This window comes from Agelaius tricolor, unplaced genomic scaffold, assembly GCF_023055355.1.
Source record: "Agelaius tricolor isolate 1412-34295 unplaced genomic scaffold, bAgeTri1.0.p SCAF_12, whole genome shotgun sequence".
Lineage (NCBI taxonomy): Eukaryota > Metazoa > Chordata > Aves > Passeriformes > Icteridae > Agelaius > Agelaius tricolor.
In genome coordinates, this window is record NW_027269272.1 from 14473158 (window position 1) to 14495258 (window position 22101).

General features: G+C 57.7%; 3 protein-coding genes across 3 annotated transcripts; all 3 read left to right on the forward strand.

Annotated features, from left to right (window-relative positions):
* The first annotated feature begins 3319 nt into the window (after positions 1-3319).
* Positions 3320-6562, forward strand: LOC139594972 (leucine-rich repeat-containing protein 15-like). The gene has a single exon (XM_071437753.1). The coding sequence runs from the start codon at positions 3320-3322 to the stop codon at positions 5063-5065; it is 1746 nt and encodes a 581-aa protein (XP_071293854.1). The 3' UTR covers positions 5066-6562.
* Positions 6563-7642: 1080 nt separating this feature from the next.
* Positions 7643-10400, forward strand: CPN2 (carboxypeptidase N subunit 2). Its single transcript, XM_071437754.1, has 2 exons — positions 7643-7707; positions 8566-10400. The coding sequence occupies exons 1-2, from the start codon at positions 7696-7698 to the stop codon at positions 10189-10191; spliced, it is 1638 nt and encodes a 545-aa protein (XP_071293855.1). The 5' UTR covers positions 7643-7695; the 3' UTR covers positions 10192-10400.
* A 1767-nt stretch (positions 10401-12167) lies between these two features.
* Positions 12168-17021, forward strand: LOC139594971 (uncharacterized). Its single transcript, XM_071437751.1, has 2 exons — positions 12168-12219; positions 13714-17021. Exons 1-2 carry the CDS (start codon positions 12179-12181, stop codon positions 16454-16456), a joined length of 2784 nt encoding a protein of 927 aa, XP_071293852.1. The 5' UTR covers positions 12168-12178; the 3' UTR covers positions 16457-17021.
* The last annotated feature ends 5080 nt before the right edge of the window (positions 17022-22101 follow it).

Here is a 22101-nt window from a genome sequence, read left to right on the forward strand (position 1 = left end):
ATTGGGGAGATTGTTTTGGGAAGTGTGGTTCTGGGAAACTGCTGTGTCACTAGAGTGTGGACTAGAGCACTTGGTGGATGGTGTTTTCAAAATGCCCATTCTCTGTGCCCAAATGCCTGGGTGTTGCCCCAGAGCAGGCAGGAACATGGCCAGGGGTAGTTTCACCCACTTTCCAGCCAGAGGGGTCTGTGGCCATCCAGCATGTGCTATGGCAGATGGCCTCTCATGTGATGTGACATCATTGTGGCCGTGTCCTCCAGCTGAGGTCCCACTCCCTGCCATGTTCCCACGGTCCCTGTCTCCTTCCCTTGAGACTGTCTGGGAGCTCTGCTCTCCATCCCTGCAGTTTGCTGTTTGTCCTGGCCTGGTCCCCTCTCTGTCCCCTCCACGGCCCTGCAGGCTCCCAGCCCTCACAGCATGACACATTTCCTCCCTTCCCCGGCAGCAGCCCCAGCTGTTCCCGTCCTGAGCAGCTCCTCGGTGCCACCGGAACCTGAGCAGAGGCTGCTGCAACGGCGGAGGCACGGGTGGGGTGGGGTGAGAGCGGATCAGAGGCAGGCAGGGAAGTTCCAGCTGCCCTGTGCTTAGCAAGGGACTGCAGCGTCTCTCCAGGAAGCCCAAAGGGGCCACCCACGTGCACTGACTCTCCTCACCTCCTTCCTCCCGAATATCCGTTCCCGGCAGCGGCTGGACCGGGACTGCCCGGAGGAGGTGGGCGAGGTGGGGAGACCTGGGCTGGGTGATGGGACCCAAGGGCTCCCCAGTGCACCCCTGTGCTCTGGAGGGGCAGGGGAGGGCTGGCAGCAGGTGCCCCTGAACAAGTCAATGGATGCTTTCCAAACACCCCTGAGTACCAGGCTCCATCACCTGTGTGTCAGGACCGCTGAGGGGGCAGAGCAGGGGCAGCCACTGGGAGACAGCTTGTTGTGCTGCTCTGGGGTTCCAGGGATGCCTGCAGTGGGGGTTTCTCAGTGCCAAGGTGTTCCTCATGGCTTGTGGGCAATGCTCTGGCTTTCTGAGGGCTCTCTGAAGCAGCCTGGCCCATGGCTGGCACCCACACAGCTGCTGACCCTGGCACAGTTCTCGCTTCCTGGCAGTGCTGGTTGTGGTGCCCACAGGACAGAGCCCGCAGTGGGTGCTCATGGGTTTGTGGCCCCTTGGCATCTGTGGCTGTGGGGGCAATGAGAGCTGTGACCTGGGCGGGGTCCGTGTGCCAGGGGTCTGCCTGCACTGGTGGCCCTGGGCTGGGGCACAGTCTGAGGTCCTGACACAGGAGCCATAGATGGGGAAACAAGAGCTGTGCCTGTGCCAAGGAAGTGCCATGGAGCAGCCCTGGTGTGGACTTGTGCCAGGGAAGGACAGGGTTGTGCCCAGGGGTCCGGCTTTGCTTGTCTGCCCCCATGGGTCAGTGGCTGTGTCCCACTGGGGACCAGGGGGACTCTGAGGGCCAAGCCACTGCCTGGGCACTGGCTGACATGAGCAGCATGTTCACGGAGCCCTCTGCTTGTCTTCTTACAAGAGCATGGGGTTCAGGAGGGGGAAACCCAAAAGTGATCCTTGAAATGCTTGCTCTGTTGAGGAAATAGGAGTTGGAAGCAGCTCTGCTCCAGTGCTTTCCCTAACCCCGCCACTGCCCCTGTGCTGATTCATTGATTTGGACGGGTTTTATACTGGGAGGGGAAGAATGAACCACACTCTGCTCTCCTGCCAGCACGGAGCTGTGCTCGCTCGCTGCTCGTGGCTGCAGGACACTCGGGTAAGTCTCCTTCTCCTGCTGCCCCTCTGAGTGGACATGGACTCCAGGGACTGCCAGGGCAGCTCTGAGGGGTGGTGGTGGAGTGGTGGGATCTGCATGTTCAGCACCTTTTCATTTGATGGAGATGTTTATCTTGCAAGGGATCTTCGAAAAAGTGAGACCACTTAGATGCTATGGGAGCTGTAAGAGTTACGTAGGCAATGTATCCCAGACAATGATCAAGAGAGAAAATTCAAGGGGGCAAAGTAATATTTTGGGGGGACTGATGTTAGGAACAGTGGGATGCTGAGGGGCTGAACAGCAGAGAATGTTCAGCCTCTTGGTCTGTAAGTTTTTTATCCCTAGAAGAAAAAGAGATATCAATTGTTTCCAGCTGCTTTTCCTGAAGGTTGCTCCAGTGTGTGTGCTCTCAGTGCTGCCTTACCAGGGAGTGACATGAGCAGAGCTTTTGATGTGCCGAGCTTTTGGGGAAGTTTATAAATGTCTTGCTATAAACATAGCTGTTCTTGGATGCAGATTGTTTCCATATGGGAAACATAAACCATGCTGGCTTGTGGAGGGCTCCTCCCTCCCTGCCTGAGAGGAAGAGTGTTCCCTGTGGGGAGGGCAGGGAGGAGGGCAGGGGCTGTGCCCCAGTACCGTGGATGCCCCTGGGGCACTGTGGCCAGACCCTTGTGCTGCCTGAGTCGCCTGTCTGGCTGAGCTGTGCTCAGAGCAGGAGCTGCAGGCTTTCTCCCTCCCTTGTGCCACATGAAGCTGTTAATGGGGGGCTGCTCCATGCCAGGCTGGCACAAGGCTGCTGCTTTAATCTGGGGAGGGAGAAAGGTCACAGGCCAGAGAAGAGAGGAGAAGGTGTCCATGGTGTCTGTGCTCAGGGGTAATGGAAAGCTTTGCTGGGCACCACCCCTGGGACCAGCCTGCAGGCACGTGCCCACATCAGACACCCCACTCATGGCAAAAACAGGCCAGGCTGAGACCTCCTGCTAGGGATGGGGGAACAGGTCCCGCCTGTACCCAGCCTGTGCTGGGTCCTGTTGACCCAGGCTCCTGCAGGACTGGGGCTAAAGCATCTCTAGGCACTGCTCTTGGATTTGCAGCAGGAGCTCAGAGGGTGCTGGGGGCGCTGTGGCAAAGCTGGGACCCGCTGCAGGTGCCATGAGCCAGCTCTGGTGGACGTCTGGGCTCTTTGGTGGTGCTGGGAGGCCAGTGCTGCTGGCAGCAGCTCGCCACACTCTGTAAAACAGGAAACCACACTCCTGGCTGCCAGAAGAGCCCAGAGAGCTGGGACGCCAGGGATGCCACTAATAGCTGTGGTATGGCAGCCAGGCACTGTGGCCTTCAGCTCTGTATTGCTCTGAGCTCCTGCCTGGGCTGAGTCAAGCCTTGCCTGCCCCAAGCCTTCCTTGTCTGCCTTTTTCTGCCTCATTGCCATGCTGGGAGCAGGATGGCCACAGCCTCGGTGGCTTTTTCCAGGGGGAAAGCAGCACCCATCCCTTGCAGTGACTCTGGGAGCTGGGAACCCCCAGAGTTGAACCCCCCTCCTTTGTTTTTTCTGCAGGCCCAATGGAGCAGGGAGGCTGGCAGCGGTGGCTGCTGCTGCTGGTGGGCATCCAGCTGGCCAGCAGCCAGTGCCCAGAGCAGTGCCAGTGTGTCCGCAGTGCCCAGGTGGAGTGCTTTGGTGCCGACATCAGCACGGTGCCCAGCCCCATCCCTGCCAACGCCATGACCCTGCAGATCATCAACACGCGCATCGCCGAGCTGGGCGACGCCGCCTTCGGCAACGCCTCCCTGCTGATCGGGCTGCGCGTGGAGAAGAACCTCCTGTCTCGCATCAGCCCCAGGGCCTTCCAGAACCTGCCCGACCTGCGCTACCTCAGCCTGGCCAGCAACAAGCTGCAGGAGCTCCCTGTGCAGGTCTTTGAGCCTCTGGACAAGCTGGAGTCTCTGCTCCTCTCCAGCAACCAGATCCTCCAGGTCGAGCCTTCCCACTTCACCCATCTGAGCAACCTCAAGGAGCTGCAGCTGCACGGGAACAACCTGAAGGAGCTGCAGGAGGGGGTGTTTGACCAGCTCACCAGCCTCACCAAGCTCAACCTGGCCAGGAACAACATCGACCGCCTGCCGCCCCGGGCCTTCGAGCGGCTGGCGCGGCTGCAGGTGCTGCGGCTCTACGAGAACCGGCTCCGGCACATCTCAGTGGGCACCTTCGATGGGCTGCCAGAGCTGCAGGAGCTGGGGCTGCACCAGAACCAGCTGGAGACACTGTCCCCGGAGCTCTTTGTGCACAACACCAACCTGCAGAAGCTCTACCTGTCCAACAACTTCCTCACCACTCTGCCGAGCGGCATCTTCTTGCCCCTGCACGCTCTCGCCAAGATCACCCTGCATGTCAACCACCTGCGGGACATCTCCCCCAGTGCCTTTGGGCCCACGCCCAACCTGAAGGAGCTCTGGCTTTATGAGAATGAGCTTTCCACCCTCCCCACTGCCGTCTTCAGCAACCTGACCCAGCTGCAGCTCTTGGTTCTCAGCAAGAACCGGCTGCGGTCGGTGCCACCGGGGGCTTTCCAGGGCTTGGGGGAGCTGCTGGAGCTGTCGCTGCACTCCAATGCCCTGCGCCGCCTGGATGCCCGGGCGCTGGAGGGGATGCCCAAGCTGCAGAACATCTCTCTGCACCACAACCAGCTGCAGGCACTGCCACGGGGCCTCTTCAGGGCCACCCCTGGGCTGCAGCACCTGCAGCTGCACTCCAATGCCCTGGAGTACCTGCCCGCCGGCATCTTCTCCCCGCTGACTGCCCTGCGAGAGGTGAGGCTGCACAACAACTCCTGGCGCTGTGACAAGGGCATCCTGCCCCTGCAGGGCTGGCTGGAGGAGAACCCTCACAAGGTGGGTGAGATACCCCCGCTGTGTGCCCAGCCTCCCGCCCTGCAGGGCATCCCCATCGCTGGGCTGCCACAGGACCAGTTCATCAACCCCCAGCCCCCCACTGCTGCTCCTCGTCATCCCAGCACCCTGCTCCCTGCTGACACCTCTGAGGCAGCCTCAGATGATGCCTCGGCAGCAGAAGATGCCTCGATGGAGCCTCCCACGGGGCTGCCAGCCTCCCCACAGGAGGATGAGGAGAAGAAGGAGGAGGAAGAGAGGGGGCAGTGGGGGCTGACACGCCTGCAGAGTGGGGTGGTGGTAGCAGTCATCGTGCTGGTGAGTGTGGCCCTGCTGGCTGCTCTGGTGGCACTGGTGGTCTATGGCTGTAGGAAGAAGAGCCACGTTGTGCTCATGAGGATGAAGGCTCCGAATGAAGCCTGAGTATCTGGCAGACCCCGAGGGCAGAGGTGCCTGTGGGGTCAAAGGACATGACAGAGGCTCTGCATCAGCTGCCCCTGCTGACTGGGATGGGAGAACATCACCGTGTGCGCTGTGTGTACCACTGTCCTGCTCTGCTTTGCCCTGTCCCTGCGCTGCAGCAGGGCTTCCCCATGGCTGCCCACTGTCCCCAGCCCTTCCTGCCTCCAGTGCAGTCTCTGTGCTCATTCCCTGCCCGGGTCCAGCAGCTGAGGTGTGGGATGCAGAGAGGGACCCCTTGAGCCAGGAGCCACAGCCTGGCCACGATGGTGCTTTACCCCAAATAACAGGACTTCCCCATCCTTCACCTTGCCTCATTCCCTGCAGTGCTGCTGCCCTCATGCTGCCTGCTGCTCTCACCCCTGCCCAGCCCCTCTTCCCCACCTTCTGTCCCCACCATGCCTCCCCCCTTGCCCCTGCCTGGGCAGGCAGTGTGAGCCATCATGCTGGGCCACCTTTGCCCCAGGGAGCTGCTTTACCTGTGCTGCTCCATCACTCACCAGTGCCTGGGCAGGGCTCCCCACAGGGCTCCAGGCTGGCTGGCACACCCTGAGTGTCTCAGCTGCGTCCCAGCTGCCCTCCCTGCCTGCAGGCAGGGCAGGCCAGAGCACAGCCAGCACCCTCTCCTGCTCCTGGCTCCTGCCTCCTTCCCTCCTGCTCCTCCGGCCAGGAGAGGCACGGGACAGTGTGCTGGCATCAGGGATGAGCAGGAGCAGCCCCCCAGCCCTCACTGCACGCTGGTGCTGACCCTGCTGTGGCTGTGCCCCTGCCTGCAGCACCCTGCCTCAGCCCCAGAGGGTGCAGGGGCTTGCACTGTGAGGGTAGAGCGGGACAATGGGTGTGAAGTGTCTGCAGGGGATGGGAGAAGCTCCTGTGCTTGTACTCCTGGACTGCTGGAGTGTGTTGGGGTTGCTTCCACTCCACCCCACCCCATTCCTGGTCCTCATTTCCTTAACACCCTCCACCAGCTAGTGAGCCACCTGGTCCTGCTCTGCTTGACAAAGCTTCTTCATCCTCTTCTTACTCCCTTGAGTGCCCTCCTGTGTGTGCCCAGTGTCCCTGCCTGGTGGCAGCCCTTGGCCAGGGGGGATGCTGGCAGCACAGCGTGCTGGCTGCTTTGCAGTTTGCAAATGGGTGCCAGTGCCATGCCATCCCCCCTGTACCCAGCTGCCTTCTCCAGCTGTAGCACGACCATGAGGGATTGAGCTCACCTCCATGTGTGCTGCAGTGGCGCCGCTGCCTGAGGACCGCTGCTGTGGGACAAGGTGTCCACCCTGCAGTGCTGGCTGCTCACAGCACCTCAGCAGCCAGTGCTGGTACAAGCAGCTCCACCCTGGTGCATGTGAGGGGTCACCCCTCTGGGCTGAGTCCTGCATGGTAATAGGAGACTCATGACTGTGTCACGCGGCTGTTGGGTGCTGATGTGTGACCTTCTCATTAAAGTGCCACTGTCCACTCCAAGTGCCAAGAGCTGTTTATTCACTCCTTTATGGTGGGCAGCAGCAGGGACAGGGGCTGCACTTGATTTCCACTCCTCAGAGATTTTTACAGTGTTGAGGAAAAGCCTGTACGAGTTGGTGAGGCTGGGAGAGGGTTGTGGGCTGTGTTTGCAGAGCCCTTGCTGGTTCCTGGACTCCAAGCTGGCATGATGGACCAAGGAGGGCTAAGCCATACAAGAGCAGTGGGTGGGCTTTTGGTGAGTAAGCTGAGACCTCAGCAAGCTTCTCTATGGAGACACGGACTGTCTCCTGCACAGTCCACTGCTGGGGTGGTGGGAGCTTGCTTGGCTCCCTTCAGAGCTGGCTGCCACTGCATTGTGTCAGCTGTGTTTTTCCATGTGTCACCATCTGCTCCATGAGACTGAGTGCAGTGAAGTATCCCTCCTCCTGCCCCTGGGGGTGTCTCCATGGCTGCTGCCAGCCCAGCCTGTGCCAACACAGGCCCTTGCAATGCAGCTTTTATGGTAGTGTGGGCTGCTCCTCTGGGCAGGCTGAAACTCTTAGGGAGTTCATCTGATCCATGGCTCCCTCGCCGTCCCACTGCTGGCTGGGATGCAAAACCCCATGATGGTCCCACAGTGGTCCCCTCCCCAGAGAATCATAAGGTTGGAAAAGACCTCTAACCTCATGTACAGCCTTCATCTGCCTTGCTCAGCTGCACCTGGTCTCTTCTCTCATGGCAGAGATATTTTGAGCACCATTTCCCAGTGAGATTTGATAAAATTCTGGGGCTCTCTTAGGAGGTTTCTGGAAGCAAGTATGCTGACCTTGGTGTGGGACTGGAGCCACCTGTGACAGCAGCACCCTGCCACCACCATCCCTGCCCCAGTGGATGTCCAGGGCCAGAACCCCACTTCCTTGCCAGGATGCTCACAGGCAGCTGCCTCTGGCCTCACCTCCAGTGCCCTGGAGGCCGGGTTATTTTTCAGAGTGCTCCAAGGACACGGGTTGTTGTTGCTGATAAGCAGCGAGGGGCAGCTCCGCCCCAGCAGGAACAGCTTGTCCCTGGCTTCCCATCTGCCCCAGAAAACACTGTCCCATCCCAGCCAGCAGCATCCCTGCACATCTGCCACACGTTTGGCGACCGACCCCGTGATGCCATGCTTGGTAAGTGGTGCCCACACTGCTTGGGTAGTTTGGAAGCCTGGGATGGGTGGGAGCCTCAGTTGGCTCTGTGAGCACAAGCAAGAGGGAGGAAAGGAAATGGCAAAGCCAGTGCTGCTCTCAAGTGCCAGTGTAAGTCCAGGGGAGCTCCACTGATGCGGGGTGTCTGTAGGTGGGCCTTGCTCTGGGGTGGGCAATGTCCCCCATCACGAGGCAGCACTGGCATGTATCCCAACTAGGGAGGGACTGGCAGAGGTGTGGCGGCCACCACCTCAAAAAGAGCTTCTGTGGGCTGGGAATAGGCATTTGGTCAGGCTGAATATCCCTCCAGCAGGTTGACGCTGCTCTGATTCCCTGTAGAAAAAGAAGTACCTGACAGGCAATTAGAAATACAAATGGTGGAGCCCACAGCTACTGCCACTGAGCTCAGAGCAGCCCTGCAGGGCTGTCCCCATCACCCACTGTGCTCCCACTGGCTTTGTGCCTGTGGAGACATCTGATGAGGGTATAGGTTTCCCCCAAGACTTCCACAGACCCACACAAGTCCCAGCTCAGCAGCTGCTCTGTAGGATGTGGCTGCTCACCACCTCTGGTGGGGGTGGCATCACCCTGGCTGTCACAGGGTGGGCTGGGGCACAGTAGAAACCCTGGGGAGACAGCTGGGAGGGAAGTGCTCCCCGTTCCTGCGAGGGGAGTGCTGGGGAGGTGCTGGCAGCAGGGGCTGGAGGGATCCCCATGGCCAGGGCAGCTGCCTATGCTGGTGCTGTCTCAGAGGGTGATCCTGCTGCATTTCTGGCTGCAGAAGCCCTTTCCCCAGCAGTGCCTGTGGGTGCATGGGGTAAGGTTTGGTTCCTTCTCCAGTGCAGGCTGCTGATCTATGTGCTGCTGGGGCTGGGGTCCCTGCTGGTGGGGGCACTGTCCCCATCCTGCCCCCCTGCCTGCCAGTGCTATGACACCTCCAAAGTCTTCTGCTCAAACGAAAGGACACGGGAGATCCCGGAGGGCCTGCCAGGAAGTGCCACCCACCTCTTCTTCGTGGAGACAGCCCTGAGCAGCATCCACAGCGGGGATTTGGGCTCCAGCACCACGCTCACCAAGCTGGTCTTCATCAATAACAACATCCAGGAGCTGCAAGCTGGTGCCTTTCAAGGGCTGCCCAGCCTCACTGAGCTGGAGGTGTCAGGCAACCCCTTGCCAGCTGTCAGCCCTGGGCTGCTGGCAGGGCTGACCAGCCTCAGCAAGCTCTCCCTCAGTGCCAACACCATCCGCACCCTGCAGCCGGGGCTCTTCACTGCCTCTTGCCGCCTGCAGGACCTGAGCTTGGCAGGGAACAGGATCGAGGCACTGCCCCCTGGCATCTTCCGCCCACTCCGGCGGCTCCGGGCCCTGGACCTGTCACAGAATGCTCTGTCCGAGCTGCCAGATGGGCTGCTGGCCCCACTTGTCGCCCTTCGTGTCCTCAAGCTCAGTGACAACCAGCTGGCACAGGTGCCTCCTGGCGCTTTCAGGGCACTTGGCCAGCTGACCGAGCTCCACCTGGATGGCAACCGGCTGGAGGAGCTGCCCTCGGGCATCTTCTCCAGGCTGGGGGCGCTGCGGCGGCTGCAGCTGCAGCACAATGCCCTGGGCAGCCTGGCCCCTGACATCTTCACGGGTCTCCTCAACCTCACTGTCCTCAGCCTGGAGGGCAACAACCTGGCCACCGTGCCTGCCATGCTGTTCGCTGGCACCCCTGGCCTCCTCCACCTCTCGCTGGCTCGCAACCGGCTGGAGACACTGCCCCAGGAGCTCTTTGCGAACCTGTCAGTGCTGGAAACCCTGGAGCTCTCACACAATGCCATAGATCACCTGCCCACCGGGGCTTTCCAGGGTCTGGAAGGGCTGACAGAGCTCCAGCTGAGCCACAACAACCTCTCCAGGCTGCCGGCGGGGCTGCTGGCCGGGCTGCCCCTCCTCACCGCCCTGGTGCTGGACCACAACCGCCTGGCCCGCCTGCCTGCAGGGCTCTTCGATGCCAACGATGAGCTGGTGCGTGTGGGGCTGGCTGGCAACCCCTGGCTCTGCGACTGCCACCTCTCCTACCTCCTGCACTGGCTCCAGAGCTTTGCTGAGCCCCTCATCCACGGCCAAGCCTTCTGTGCCAATCCCGCTGCTCTCCAGGGCCGCTCCCTGCTGGAGGTCTCCAGCGGGCAGCTGCAGTGCCCGGGAGCCCACGGTGTCCCCCCGGAGGAGGGCTGGGACACAGATGCCCCGGGGCAGTGCACCTACAGCGACGCCGAGGGCACGGTAAGCGTGGCCTGCAATGCCACATCGTGCCAGCAGCTGAACCTGCGCCTCCCTCCTCCCGGGCCGCAGCGGGGCCTGGGGCCGGCCTACCGGCGGGCCTGGCTGCTGCGCTCCCGCTGCGGCACGCTGCAGGTCAGCGTCCTTGTCACAGCACACGGAGGGAACGAGGTCACACCACCAGCTCCCCCCGCCGTGCCCTAAGGCTTGGGCAAATGTTTGCTTCTGCTCTGGCAACCTCTGGACCAACCTGGGAAGCAAACAGCTCTCCACAGTCTCGCTCTGCTACCGCTGCCATGGTCCCCAGCTGTCCCCGAGCTCTCCACAACAGCTGGCCTGGGGATATTTATCCTCTCAGCTATGTGTTTCCTGTGTATTTCAAATATAATTAAAATTTATCTATTATTTCTGTGCTCCTAGTTCCCATGGCAGAGAGAAGAGTCATTCTGTTCTCCCCACCACTGTCTGTGTGTCTGGGAGAGACAGCAAAGGTCCATGTGGTACACTGGGATCTTGCCAGGAGCTGGGCATGGTGGGGCATAGTGCAGGTGCCTGGGGGTGAGTAGGGGCCACTCTGGTGGCACATTCTCATGGTGTGTTTGTGCCTGCCCGCGGCAGCCACCTTCCCTTGGCACTGCAGAGGGAAGAGAGGCCCAGCTGCAGCCTGGCAAAACCTGAGGACACGGATTTGTGCTGTCCAAGGGAGGTGTGGGTGAGGGCTGCTGATTGCCCAGCTGCCAGGTGCCTGGCTGCAGGGTGAGCTCCAGACCAGGTGATCACAGGCTGGTCCCACCGTGGTAGGCCACGTCAGGGCTTGGTCTGCAGCCCTGCAGCCTGAGCATGGAAAGTGGCAAGTTTCACGTAAATGAGAGGAAGAACTTTGCTGTGAGGGTGAGTGGAACAGATTACCCAGTGAAGTCGTAGAGTCTCCTTCTCTGAATATACTAAAAAGACATCTGAACAGAGCCATGGGTACCCAGGGAACCTCTCTTCAGCAGAGAGGCTGGACTAGATGGCTTCCACTGGTCCCTTCCAACCTCTCCATCCTGGGATTCTGATTCTGTGACCTGTGGAGATGAGGCACAAAGTCCCAGCAGTGCTGCCCACCCGGGGGTGACAGGTAAGGCGTGTGCTCCCCTGGGAGGGTGAGCATGGGTGTAGTAAGAGCACAAGTGTCTGTGTGTGTCTGTGTGAGTGTGTCCCTGTGTCTGTGCGTGTCAGGGCGGGCCTGTCTGTGTGTGTCTGCCCGTGCCTGCGAGTGTCCGTGAGTGGCCCCGTGTCTGTCTGTCCGTGCCTGGCGGTGCTGCGGCACCATCTCGTGGCCATCGGGACCGGGCTCCGCGGGCAGAGCCGGCAGTGGGAGCCCCGGTGGGGACAGGGGTGGAAACGACGCTGACGTTGGAAAGGGGTAAGGCTGTTAAAAATGTGCAGTAGTTTGTTTTTAAGTTTGCCAAGAAAAGCGCAATGAAACCCAGCAAGCAGAACCTGAGCTTTTACAGGAGCAGATGAAAATGAAGAAGTTTAAATGCAATCGGTGCAATTACCCATTGGGAAGCAATGGATATCCTGGCAGTTTGCCTCAAAATGAGCATGCCACAGGATGCCCTGCACTGGCCAGGAGCTCGGGGTGTCACCATGGGAGGGTCTTTGGCTTGCACTGGAGTGCAGCACACAACACTGGGGTCAGCAAGGTGGAGCTGTGGGGCTGAGCACAGAGCCCGGGTGGTGTTCTATCTGTCGAGCTCATAGATGCTCAAAATGTTTCACTGTTTATAAGCATTAAGAAACGGCTTCAGAACTGCACTTTTAGCTACATGAGGCAAATGCTGAGGAATGAAACAGCTGTCTGTTGTGGTGGTGTTTGTGAAACTGGTGAGTTACCCTGCTGGAGATACGGCACCACAGAGACCATGGCTGCAAACAGGCTGGCCTGGAGATCTTCAGCTTTCCCTGGATGTGACGAGTCAAGTGGTGCCAGCAGATAACGCCTGGGGAGTACGTGACTGTGTCCCCTCCAAGGGGTTTCTGCCGTGGCCTCCTGCACTGGGGGCACAGCTCCCCGGCCGTCCCTTATCTCCCCACACAGACTGGTGTCCTGACCTCACGTGAAACTGAGCCCCGTGTCTGGGACGTGGATAAAGAGCTGGACAGGTGATGAGACCCCCATCCGGTGTCCTCACTCCTCCATGGCATGGCTCCCGTGGCTGAACTCGTTTGCAAGTGCTCAGCCAAGTAAGTGATGCAAAATGCTTCTTTTGTGCTCTTTAAAATGTGCTGGGAGGGGCGGTGTGGAGCGCTGTTGGTGTTTCCTTGCAGCAAGGAGCAGGGGAGGCTTCAGTGCCTTGAGCTGGGACCATCTCTCCATGACTCTGCCTGGCTGGAGTGGGGGACAAGCACGGGACCACAGTAAATGTTTTAAAAGGGTGCTGTGGTTCAAAACTGTCAATTTTCATCCCCATATCCTCAGATGTTTCCACATTTCACCCACTGCATTGCCCCTGCAGCAGAAGTGAAGCAGGCACTTCCACAGCCACAGCCACAGCCCCAGCTCTTCCACCTGAGTTTCCCTGGGGAGAGGATGGGCAGGGACCAGCAGCGGCTTCAGCTCTGGGGGACAGCCTGCACAACCAGTGTCACCTCCCATCCATTTATCTTCAAACCCAGTGGCTTTCAGTCTCCTGTATTTGCTGATGTCTCTATGTTCTTTAAAAAAAATAACTTCATAGAAGATTTACCCTCCCAGAATAAGTTTTTTTGCATGGCCAGCTTTGATGGTCACCCAAGAAGAAACCTGTACCTCTTTTCCCTGCTCCCACCCAGGGCTGTGAATTAAAAGTTGGAAATATGGTCCCAGTGAGGTGCTCATGGCAGTTAAATCCAGTTAATGTGTTAGCTGAGTGTTTCCAAATGTTTCCATGGAAGAAGTGGGCTCTACTAGTAGGTGTGCATCAGTGATTTCACTTCCTACCTGCAAGGTCAGAGCCCCAAATGTTAGGTGTTAAATAGTTCATCTGTGGACATTCCAAGGTTTTAATGAGCCTTGCTGTAAAGCTTGGTTGCTGTTCTCAGGTTAACTACTTCTGTCTGTCAGAGCTTCATGACCAAGGCCAAAATATGGTACAATTAGCAAGAATCCTGAAGAAGAGGTGCTTAGAAACCATGTTTTTAATCAGCCCCCTGAACTGAGAGAAGCAGCAATGAAATAGCAAGTCTGCCCAGCACAGTGTGGAAATTCTAAGCACACGAGGTCCTGTGGTCTTGGCTGGCTCCTGGGAGCCCTGCTGATCCCTCATTAGCAAGTGCAGGGCTGACTGCTTCTGTTGTTGCATGAATGGGCCGTTGCCCTGCTGACTAACTGGACCCACTGGGGCAGCACTAATGGGCAGCAGCACTTTGCCTTCTTCACCCTGGCAGGCTGAGCCTACAGTTCAAACATGTGAGAAGGGCCAGAGAACAGACTGTCCAGCCCTTGTCCCTCCTGCAACATCTCCCAGTGCAAGCCACGAGCTGGCTTGCCTTCCCTCTCCATCCCTTGGTACCAGCAGCAGTGAACTTGTGTAAATGCAGTGGGTTTGCTTGTCCAGTCTCTCTTTCTCATGAAGTGAGTCATGGTATGTGAATAGAAGAGTCCTGAGAGCTGAACAACAGTATGATACCATAGTTCATGAGCTGTGGACAGAGATTTATTGCTCTTCATAACTGATTTTTGAAACTTTTTTTTTCCAGAACAATGTGCCAGCATTTCCTTTTCCTTTTCCTTTTCCTCTTGTCCTTCAATCCCCATAAATGCCAAGATCAAATCCTGGGTGAAGATCCATATGAAATGCCCAAAGACTATCAGGAGGTCTACAGAGGGACAAAAAATGATGTTAAAGAGATCCCAAAGATTGCAAAGCCCTTTGTTTCTGAGATGATCTTTGTGCAAACCAGCATCACTTCTATAAGTAAAGGTGCCTTCAGGTACATGCCCAACCTGACCAAGATTTTGTTCATTGGCAACAAGATCAAGACTGTTGAACCTGGAGCCTTTGATAATTTGGACAAGTTGAGGGACTTGGATATCTCTGGTGCCTCATTAGAAAAACTACCTGTGGGCACTTTCCAAAACCTCCCAAGTTTACAGAGGCTGGAACTGAGAGACAGCCAGCTCAGATCCATCCCCAAAGGCCTGTTTGATGGGTTGGAAAGTTTGGGAGAGCTCTCCCTGCACATCAATGCAATCCCTTCTCTTCCAGAAGGCATTTTTGATTCTCTTGTCAATCTAACTTTTTTGGATCTGTCTAGAAACAGGATCACAGCTCTTCCTGTGAATGCCTTTAGCAAACTCACCCAGCTGCAAGTCCTCCGGCTGTATGAGAACGAGTTGCAGGACCTCCCAGAGGGACTGCTAGACAGTCAGCTGGAGCTGCTGGAGCTCAGCCTCCAGAGGAACAGGCTCAGGGCACTGCCACCCATGCTTCTGAGGAGCCTGCCTCACCTGGAGAAACTCCTCTTGGACAACAACCTCATCAGGGTTCTCCCACCTCAGGGCTTTTTTGGTTTAAACAAACTAAAGTTGCTGACTCTGGGCTCAAACCATATTATGGAGCTCCCCTGCTGCCTTTTTGACACCATGCCACACTTGAGGGAGCTGGATCTGGGCAGGAACAGTTTGGCCACACTTCCAGAGGGCATCTTTGTCAACCTCACATCCCTTGGCAAACTCATCTTCTCCCACAACCAGCTATCAGCCCTGCCAAGAGGGGTCTTCACTGGGCTCAGCAAGCTCTTGGACCTCCAGCTGGACACAAATCAGCTCTCTGCTCTGGATGAAGAGGTCTTTGCTTCTCTCCCAAATCTGAAAACCCTCAATCTTCGAAAGAACCAGCTGGAGAGTGTTCCCCAAGGACTCCTAGATCCTCTGAAGAAGCTCAGCTCGGTGTATCTGAGTGGTAACCCGTGGAGATGTGACTGCAACCTCTGCTACCTGCACCGCTGGGTCCTGGGCAACAGGGAGAAGGTCAAATTGTCCACCCAAGTCTCCTGCAAGAGCCCACCCCACCTGGCAGGGCAAGAAGTAACATTGCTGAGGGATGAACACCTGATTTGCCCAGGTACTCTGCCATTTAACTCCACACCATCACAAAGAACATCAACATTCCTGTCACATGGAGCCGTGTCCACAGCAGCACCAACCATGCTGTCACTGGCATCCTTTCCCATCAGGACACTGCCAACCACTCTTCCACCTGTGGTCACTCCTGCTGTGTTGCCAACCGTGCCCATGGAGGCTGCCTTCACTTCTCTGTCCCCAGCCAAGCCATCTGAGGTCTTTGTCACCATCCCAACACCAGCTGTGCTGCAGAAGGCCTTCAGCACCAGCCCATCAACAACCAATAAGCTCAAGACCTCCATCACCACGCCATCAACAACCACTGTGCCCAGGTCCTTCATCACCACCCTATCACCAACTGTGCTGCCAGAGACCTACATCACCACGCCATCAACAACCACTGTTCCCAGGTCCTTCATCACCACACCATCAACAGCCAGTGTGACAGAGTCCTCCATCACCACCCCATCACCAGCTGTGCTGCCAGAGACCTACATCACCACGCCATCAACAACCACTGTGCCCAGGTCCTTCATCACGACACCGTCACCAAAAGCCTTCATCACCACCTCATCACCCACTGTGCTGCCAAAGGCCTCCACTGCCACACCATCATCATCAGCTGAGATGCCCAGGGCTTCCATCACCACCCCATCATCAGCTGTTTCAACTTCAGCCATCGTAAGGCTGCAGACTCCTGGGGCCACCCACCCAGAACCTGTGCCACCCACTCCAGCTTCTCCCACCACACAGGTGCCAACAAGCTCACTGGCAGGCACCACCAGAGCGGAGCCTCCTGCTCTCTCAGTGCCCAGGGAGAGGCCAGCCACCATCCCACAGGGAACACCCACAACCCCCCTTGTCTCAGCTCCCTCCATGGCCCTCTGGCCATTCTCCAGGACTGCTGCTCTGGGCACAGTCCCGCTGGCCTCACGTTCACCATCACACCATGCTCCTGCACCAGGCAGGGAATGGGGCTATTCCACCACCTGTGACTCGTCCACAGCTGGTGCCCAGCCCACCCCCACTGCTGCCCAGCAGGCTCCTGCCCTGGCAGGCACCGTCCTGCTCCCAACACCTCCCATCCCCGCACTATCAGACAGCACCAGCCCCTCTCCAGCCTCCCCACTCCTGACCCCCAGCAGTCATCGTGCCTGGGGCTTGTCCCTATGGACCAGCCCATGGCAGTGCCAGGTGTCCCTGGCCTTGGGGCTGGCCATGCTGGCACTGCAGGCTGTCTGCACACTGCTGGGGGGAGTGGTCGCCTTCCTTCTTCACCAGGACACCCGCCACCACCCCGGGCCACCCGTGAGGCTGCTGAGCCTTCAGGCTCTGGCTGCTCCGGGGACCCCCGAGCCAGCCCCGGTGCCACCTTGAGCTTTGCTGCCCTGTATGACCTGGGTAGTGCCAGCTGTCCTCCTGTGGGTTTGCAGCCGTGCTGGCCGCAGGGTGCGCTGTCCCTGGGATGGGGATCCCAGGCCGATCCCAGCGCAGGGGGTCCCCAGCAGCCAGGCTGTTTCGGGATGACTCCTGGCGATGCCGGGAGCCTGCAGGCCCAATCTCGGTGTCCCTGCCTGACGGGCCCTTCTGCCGAGGGACACTAGATGGCATCCCGACACTAGATGGCATCCCGACACAGGCAGTGGCTGCCACCACCTGCCCGCGGCCACCGGAACGCCGGAGCCTCCGCACCCGCCGGCCGGGACCCCGCGGTCGGTCAGGAGCCATGGAGGGTCAGGAGCCCCCACCCGGATTCCTCCCATCCCCGGAAGGTGCTTGCAGTCCTTGGAGGAAGATATCACAAGGCTTCCTGCCCCACACCGCGACTTGTTCCCTGTGCCACGTTACAGGATGTGTCAGTACCACCGTCACACACAGATCTCTTCCCCTCTCCCTCTCCCTTTCCTCCTCCCTGATATTAAAGCTTCCTCTCCATGTCTGATGGGCTGGTGAGAAGACTGTTTTCATCCTGGGGTTTTTCTTGCCCTGACCTGTTGCTTGCTGGAGTGTGGGGCCCCCAGTCAGTGCTGAGGTAGGAGCAGGGCTGACCCTCCACAGGCAGTGGCACTGTGAGACAATAGATAAGCTTTTCTTCCCACTCTTAAATCTCATGTCCTCCAAAATCCCTTTGTGGTGCTGCCTGCCCAGCCCCTCTGGAAGACTGATGTTTCAGCATGGCTGGCATGTGCTTCTTTACCATAACCTCACCTGGTGCTGAGCCCTGGCTGCAGGATGGGAACAGCTCTCTTGGGAAACTTGGCAGGAAGGGTTGGTGAGAGCCTTCACCTCTGCAGTCCTGGGCTCCTGCCAGGCCTAGGGAAGTGCCAAACTTAAACAAAAGTGGCTGTTCCTCTGTGGTTTCTGCCATCACAGAAAGTGTTGAAACCTTTCCTGGGAAGCTTTATTCCAGGAGAATTTGAGCTGATGAACACAGGGGTGTTCCCTTGATTTGGGTCACTGGGTACCTTTTTTTTTTGCTCTAGGTTCAGCGTTGATTTTGCCCTGTGCAAGGTAATCTGCTCCCAAATTTGATCACAGTTTCTACCGGGTTGCAGGTGTCTGTCTTCAACTCCTTGCCATTGCTGCTGGCACCTGCTCCATCTTGTCCTGCCTTTGGGTGGCCTTTCCCAATTGTGTGGCATGGGGGCTACTTGGCTTGGAGGTGTCCCAGGGAAAGAGTCCCTGAAAAGCAATAGTCTGGATGTGTGCTTCACAAGGAAAAGTGGGGAAAGCAGCTCAGAAACCTCCTGGCCAGTGAGCCCTGAGCACCCCAGTTCCCCTGAAAGGCCAGCGAGGGGGAAGGGGCTTTGTGCTGGAGTGCATGCCTGCAGCTATGCATTAGGGACCTGGATATACATCCTTGCTAAGAACCTGTGCAGTGTTACAGGCCCTTCAGCTGCTCCTTGAAGTGCTGCTGACGGCTGTGAAATACGGGAGGCGAGCGGGGCAGCACATCTGGGCGGGATGGAGCGAGCGGCTCCGGGGCCGGGGCTGGCACAGCAGGTAATGAGATACAGATGAGGGGGAGGGAGTGTTTTTTCTGGCAATCCAGATGGACTCAGCTTAATACTTGATTTAGAGGGTTTGAAAGCGGGGCCTGACTGCTGGGGAACAGACCCCGAGCACTTCCCGAGGTGATGAGGGGGGGTCTCTGCTGGCTTTTCAGATATTTAATGGCCCAGCGCAGTCTAAACAGGGAAGTACTTCGGGGTGAGATTAGCACAACATAATCACATCTTAAAAGGTCTTCAGAGACACAAGGCACGTCCGCTCTCATATTAATTACTGGTTATTAATAAAGCTGGGGTCAGGCACGAGGTGTTGGCTCCGGAGAGTGCTGGGTCCCTCTTTGCAGGGCGGTGCTGTATCCAAAAGCAGCACAAAGCCCTGCAGCCTCCACCTGTGCCCATCCGGCTCTGGAAGCCAAATGGCCAACATTCCTACGGCTGCTTTTAAAACTAATTTGCCCCATAATACCCCGAAAGGACCATATCTTTCTAAGTGCCTAGAACACCTCTAAGTGCTTCAGAGTGCTGTAAAATAATAACAGCCAAGGGTATTCTCAGCACGGGAATTTGCTGCTATGATCGATTTGTAATTTGCAATGAAAACACAGCGTGCGTGTTCCTGGGGCCAGGCTGGTGCAGCTGGCTCTCAGGCAAGACTCAGCTCCATCCACCACTTTAGGGCCAGTCCTTGGAGGGTTAGGGCTGGGCTGGGCTGGGAGGAATTAGCAGCTGTTCCCATTTGCCCCTGTTGGGGCCAACAGTGTACTCCAGGAGGGAAGGAGCTTAGAGGGATGCAGGGTGTCCTGGAGGCGATGTGCCTGAGCAGCCTGTGGGGCAACACCCTGGGGTTTGCTGCTTGCTGAGCAAGAGCAGCCAGAGATCACATGGAGATGGGGCAGGGCAGGGGGATCTGCACCAGGGAGATCAGTGTTTGCTGCTTCAGGGCTGCAGCTCACTGCAATGAAGGTGCATGGCTGGGGCAGGGCTGTGCAGTGCAGGGTCCCCAGCACAGCCTCTCCACTCTGTGCAGTGCAGGGTCCCCAGCACATGCTCTCCCCTCTGCTGTGGACAGCCCAGGCATTCCCTTTGCAGCATGCCACTGCACTGGGTAGTGGTTGATAGTTTTTAATCTCTGAACTTCTCTGGTTTCCCTGAACTTAGGTAAGATTTTAGCATTCACAGCACTATGTATGTGCTGGGGGCTGCCCAGGATTGCCCATGCACTGAATGAGACATCACGTTGCTTTGCTCTTCCTCTGCTTGCTGCTACTTGCACAGGATGCCCCTGGTTCTCGCTTTGGGAAACAAAAGTTGAGCATCCCCTGTGGCATCTCCAGGCTGCTTGTGACACTCTCCACCTCTTCCCAGTTGCTGTGACTGCCTGAGTCCCTCACAGCCTCAGGTGACCAACTGTTAGAAGCAGAGACAGGACACCACACATGTGTGTCATTGAATGGTGCTGGGACCAGGGGTGTCCAGCATGGCCTGGGACTCCTGCAGCTGCTGCTGGCTCTCCTCCTGCCCTGTGCAGGTGAGAAGTGGTTCCCACAGCACTGTCACTCATGCTTCAGCACTGACTGTAGCTCTCTGCATGTCAGCCCTGCCGGGAGCCACCCATGCTGTGGGTGTGGTGGCCTGTCCCTGCCACCTGCCTCAGTTCCCTTTCCTGTCCCTGGGGCATCCTGTCCCATGGGCAGTAAGGGGACTCACAAGCAAAACTCTTTATTGTGGCTCATGGGAAGGGGAGGCAATGAACACCTGCATGAGGGGATTTGCACAACAACCCACACAAGGAGCAAGCCTGGGCCTCTGGTGGGGAAGTCTCACTGCTGGCTTGTGATGAGAACCTGTCCCAGCTCGTGGCCACACTGCCACAGCTTCCACCCTGCATGCCTGCCTCGTGTGCTGGTGCCAGACATGTGCCAAGCTCTGCTGGAGCAGTGTCTCAAAAGCTGCTGGTGGTGCTGACAGGCATGGGGAGCTGTGGGCAGAGCAAGAAGGAGCTGGTTTGTCACTTGTTCCTGTGGGAGCAGAGAGATGCTGGCAATGCCACTGGAGAGGTGGGATGGGCAACATGGGATCTTCAGGCTGAGGACACGAGCTGGGGCAGCTCCCTGGCAGAGGGGCAGCTGCTGGGATCAGCCTCAGGTCTGGCTGCACAGGCACATGCAGCACTCATCCATCCCCTATTTCAGCCAGCAGAGATGGCCTGTGGGCTGCCAGTCATTTCTTAGTGTGCTGATGTGCTTCCTCGATGCTGGTGATGGTTTTGAACACCAGCACCACTCCTCTGTGTATCCTCTGGATGGTTTGTCTCCCCCTCTCCATCCTCCCATTCAGCATCCCTCTCCACACCCACTCACAGTACCCAACCAGCCATGCAAGGAGCCCTGTGAGACACGTGGGGCAAGAGCTGAACTGGGACATTTCTGCATTTGCTTTGCCCTTGGCATCTGCAGCCCTACTGCAGCAGGGGCCTGGCTTCCCCACGGCCAGGTGGGGCAGCAAGAGGACACACAGATTAGGGACGAGGCTCAAGCAGATGGGGGGCTGACACCCCTGGCATTCTCATCCTGTCTGCCTCCTGCCTTGGGCTGTCCAGGCTTTTATCCAGAGTTTGGGCAGGGCATGAGAGCGAGGGCAAGAAAAACAAGCTGGTGCATCCTCCCTTGGGCAGTGAGAGAGCCCGGAGGGGCGGAAGTTCCTGTTTGTTTAAGGTGCAAACAAGTGCTGTTAATCTGCTGCCTGTTTGTATTTCTTTAGAGCCCCTGAGTGTGGGGGGAGCGGAGATGGGGTCTCCCCTTTGTGCGGGGGCAGGGTCAGGCTATTGGAAGTGGAGGTGAGAAAACACAGAGGGGCAGCTGGAACCTGCTTTGGGAGGGAAAGATTTTTTTCGGCTATTTATGATAATTAGTGGGAAACGTTCCTCAAGCACTTCAGATGATTCTGTAATGAAGTTGGGTCGAATGTTTCCGCTTTGTTCCCCTGGAACCATTAAAAATCCCCCTTCTTTGGCTGCCTTAATGCAATGCTGAAAAGGCACAATGGCATAAAAGTGGCTCTGGGCAGGGCGGCACGCCTCCCACCCCGCCAGATAGAGCCCTTCAGAGCCCAGATTTTCTGGGTTATAAACCCCAGCACTTGTCATGTTCATGCAGAAGCTGCTGTGGATCCTGTGCCCAGGGCTCCTTCATCTCCCTAACGCTGGTCAGGGTGTTTGAGCACCACGGAGCTTGGTGTGCTCCGGGGGAGCAATGGCCAGCACAAACACAGCAGAGTGACAAAGGGCAGGAGCAGCCAGAGACGCCATCACTCCACTGTTACAGAAAAGCTACTTTCTGCACATGGTTGTGCTGGGAATTTGCTGGGGTGAAATGTTGCACTGGGAGAGGACCAGTCTTCATTCAGGGGAAAATGGGGGGTCCAACCCAAAGGAAAATCCTTCTGGTTCTAGGCCAGATCCTGCCCTGCCTGCCGGGCTAGGCAGCACCCAGGCACCAGAGCAGAGCAAGGGGCCTGAAATCCAGCCAGGACCTCTCCAGGTGAATCATTAGCAGTCTGCAAGAGCTGGCTCAGTCTCCTCCTGCTTTTAGCAGTGGAAGGCTTTTCCAAGATATGTGATGAAAAGAAAATCCACCTGCCTGATCTCACACATCTATCAGCACTATTTCCCCCGGGATGATGTGTAAAGCTAATGGGAGTTCTCCTGCTAAAGCTGTGATAAAAAGAGAAAATGGCAAGAGCTTTTAGCATACTGGTGGGGGCTGAATGTGATGGATTTTGGCCTCCCCATCAATATTCTCATGTGAGCTCCAGTCAAGTTCAGTGTCCTAGGCTGAGCACAGGGCTGCAGCAGGCAGGAGGGAGCTGCTCCCCTCCTACTCCACTTTTGGCTGGGCAAGGGCAGCTGGGGAGTGCTTGGGCAGTGTTGGCACCCAACATTGGCACAGTCCTGCAGCTCTGTGGGGCAGGAGGGAGCCATGCCTGCTGGCCAGGCACCTTCCCTCCCCAGTC

What these genes read in the sequence shown, in the direction of transcription:
- LOC139594971 (XM_071437751.1), top strand. Translation starts at nt 12,179, where the DNA reads ATGGCTCCCGTGGCTGAACTCGTTTGCAAGTGCTCAGCCAA. An exon ending in GTTTGCAAGTGCTCAGCCAA is followed by an intron (nt 12,220 to 13,713) that starts GTAAGTGATGCA and finishes TTTTTTTTCCAG; the next exon opens with AACAATGTGCCAGCATTTCC.
- LOC139594972 (XM_071437753.1), top strand. Translation starts at nt 3,320, where the DNA reads ATGGAGCAGGGAGGCTGGCAGCGGTGGCTGCTGCTGCTGGTGGGCATC.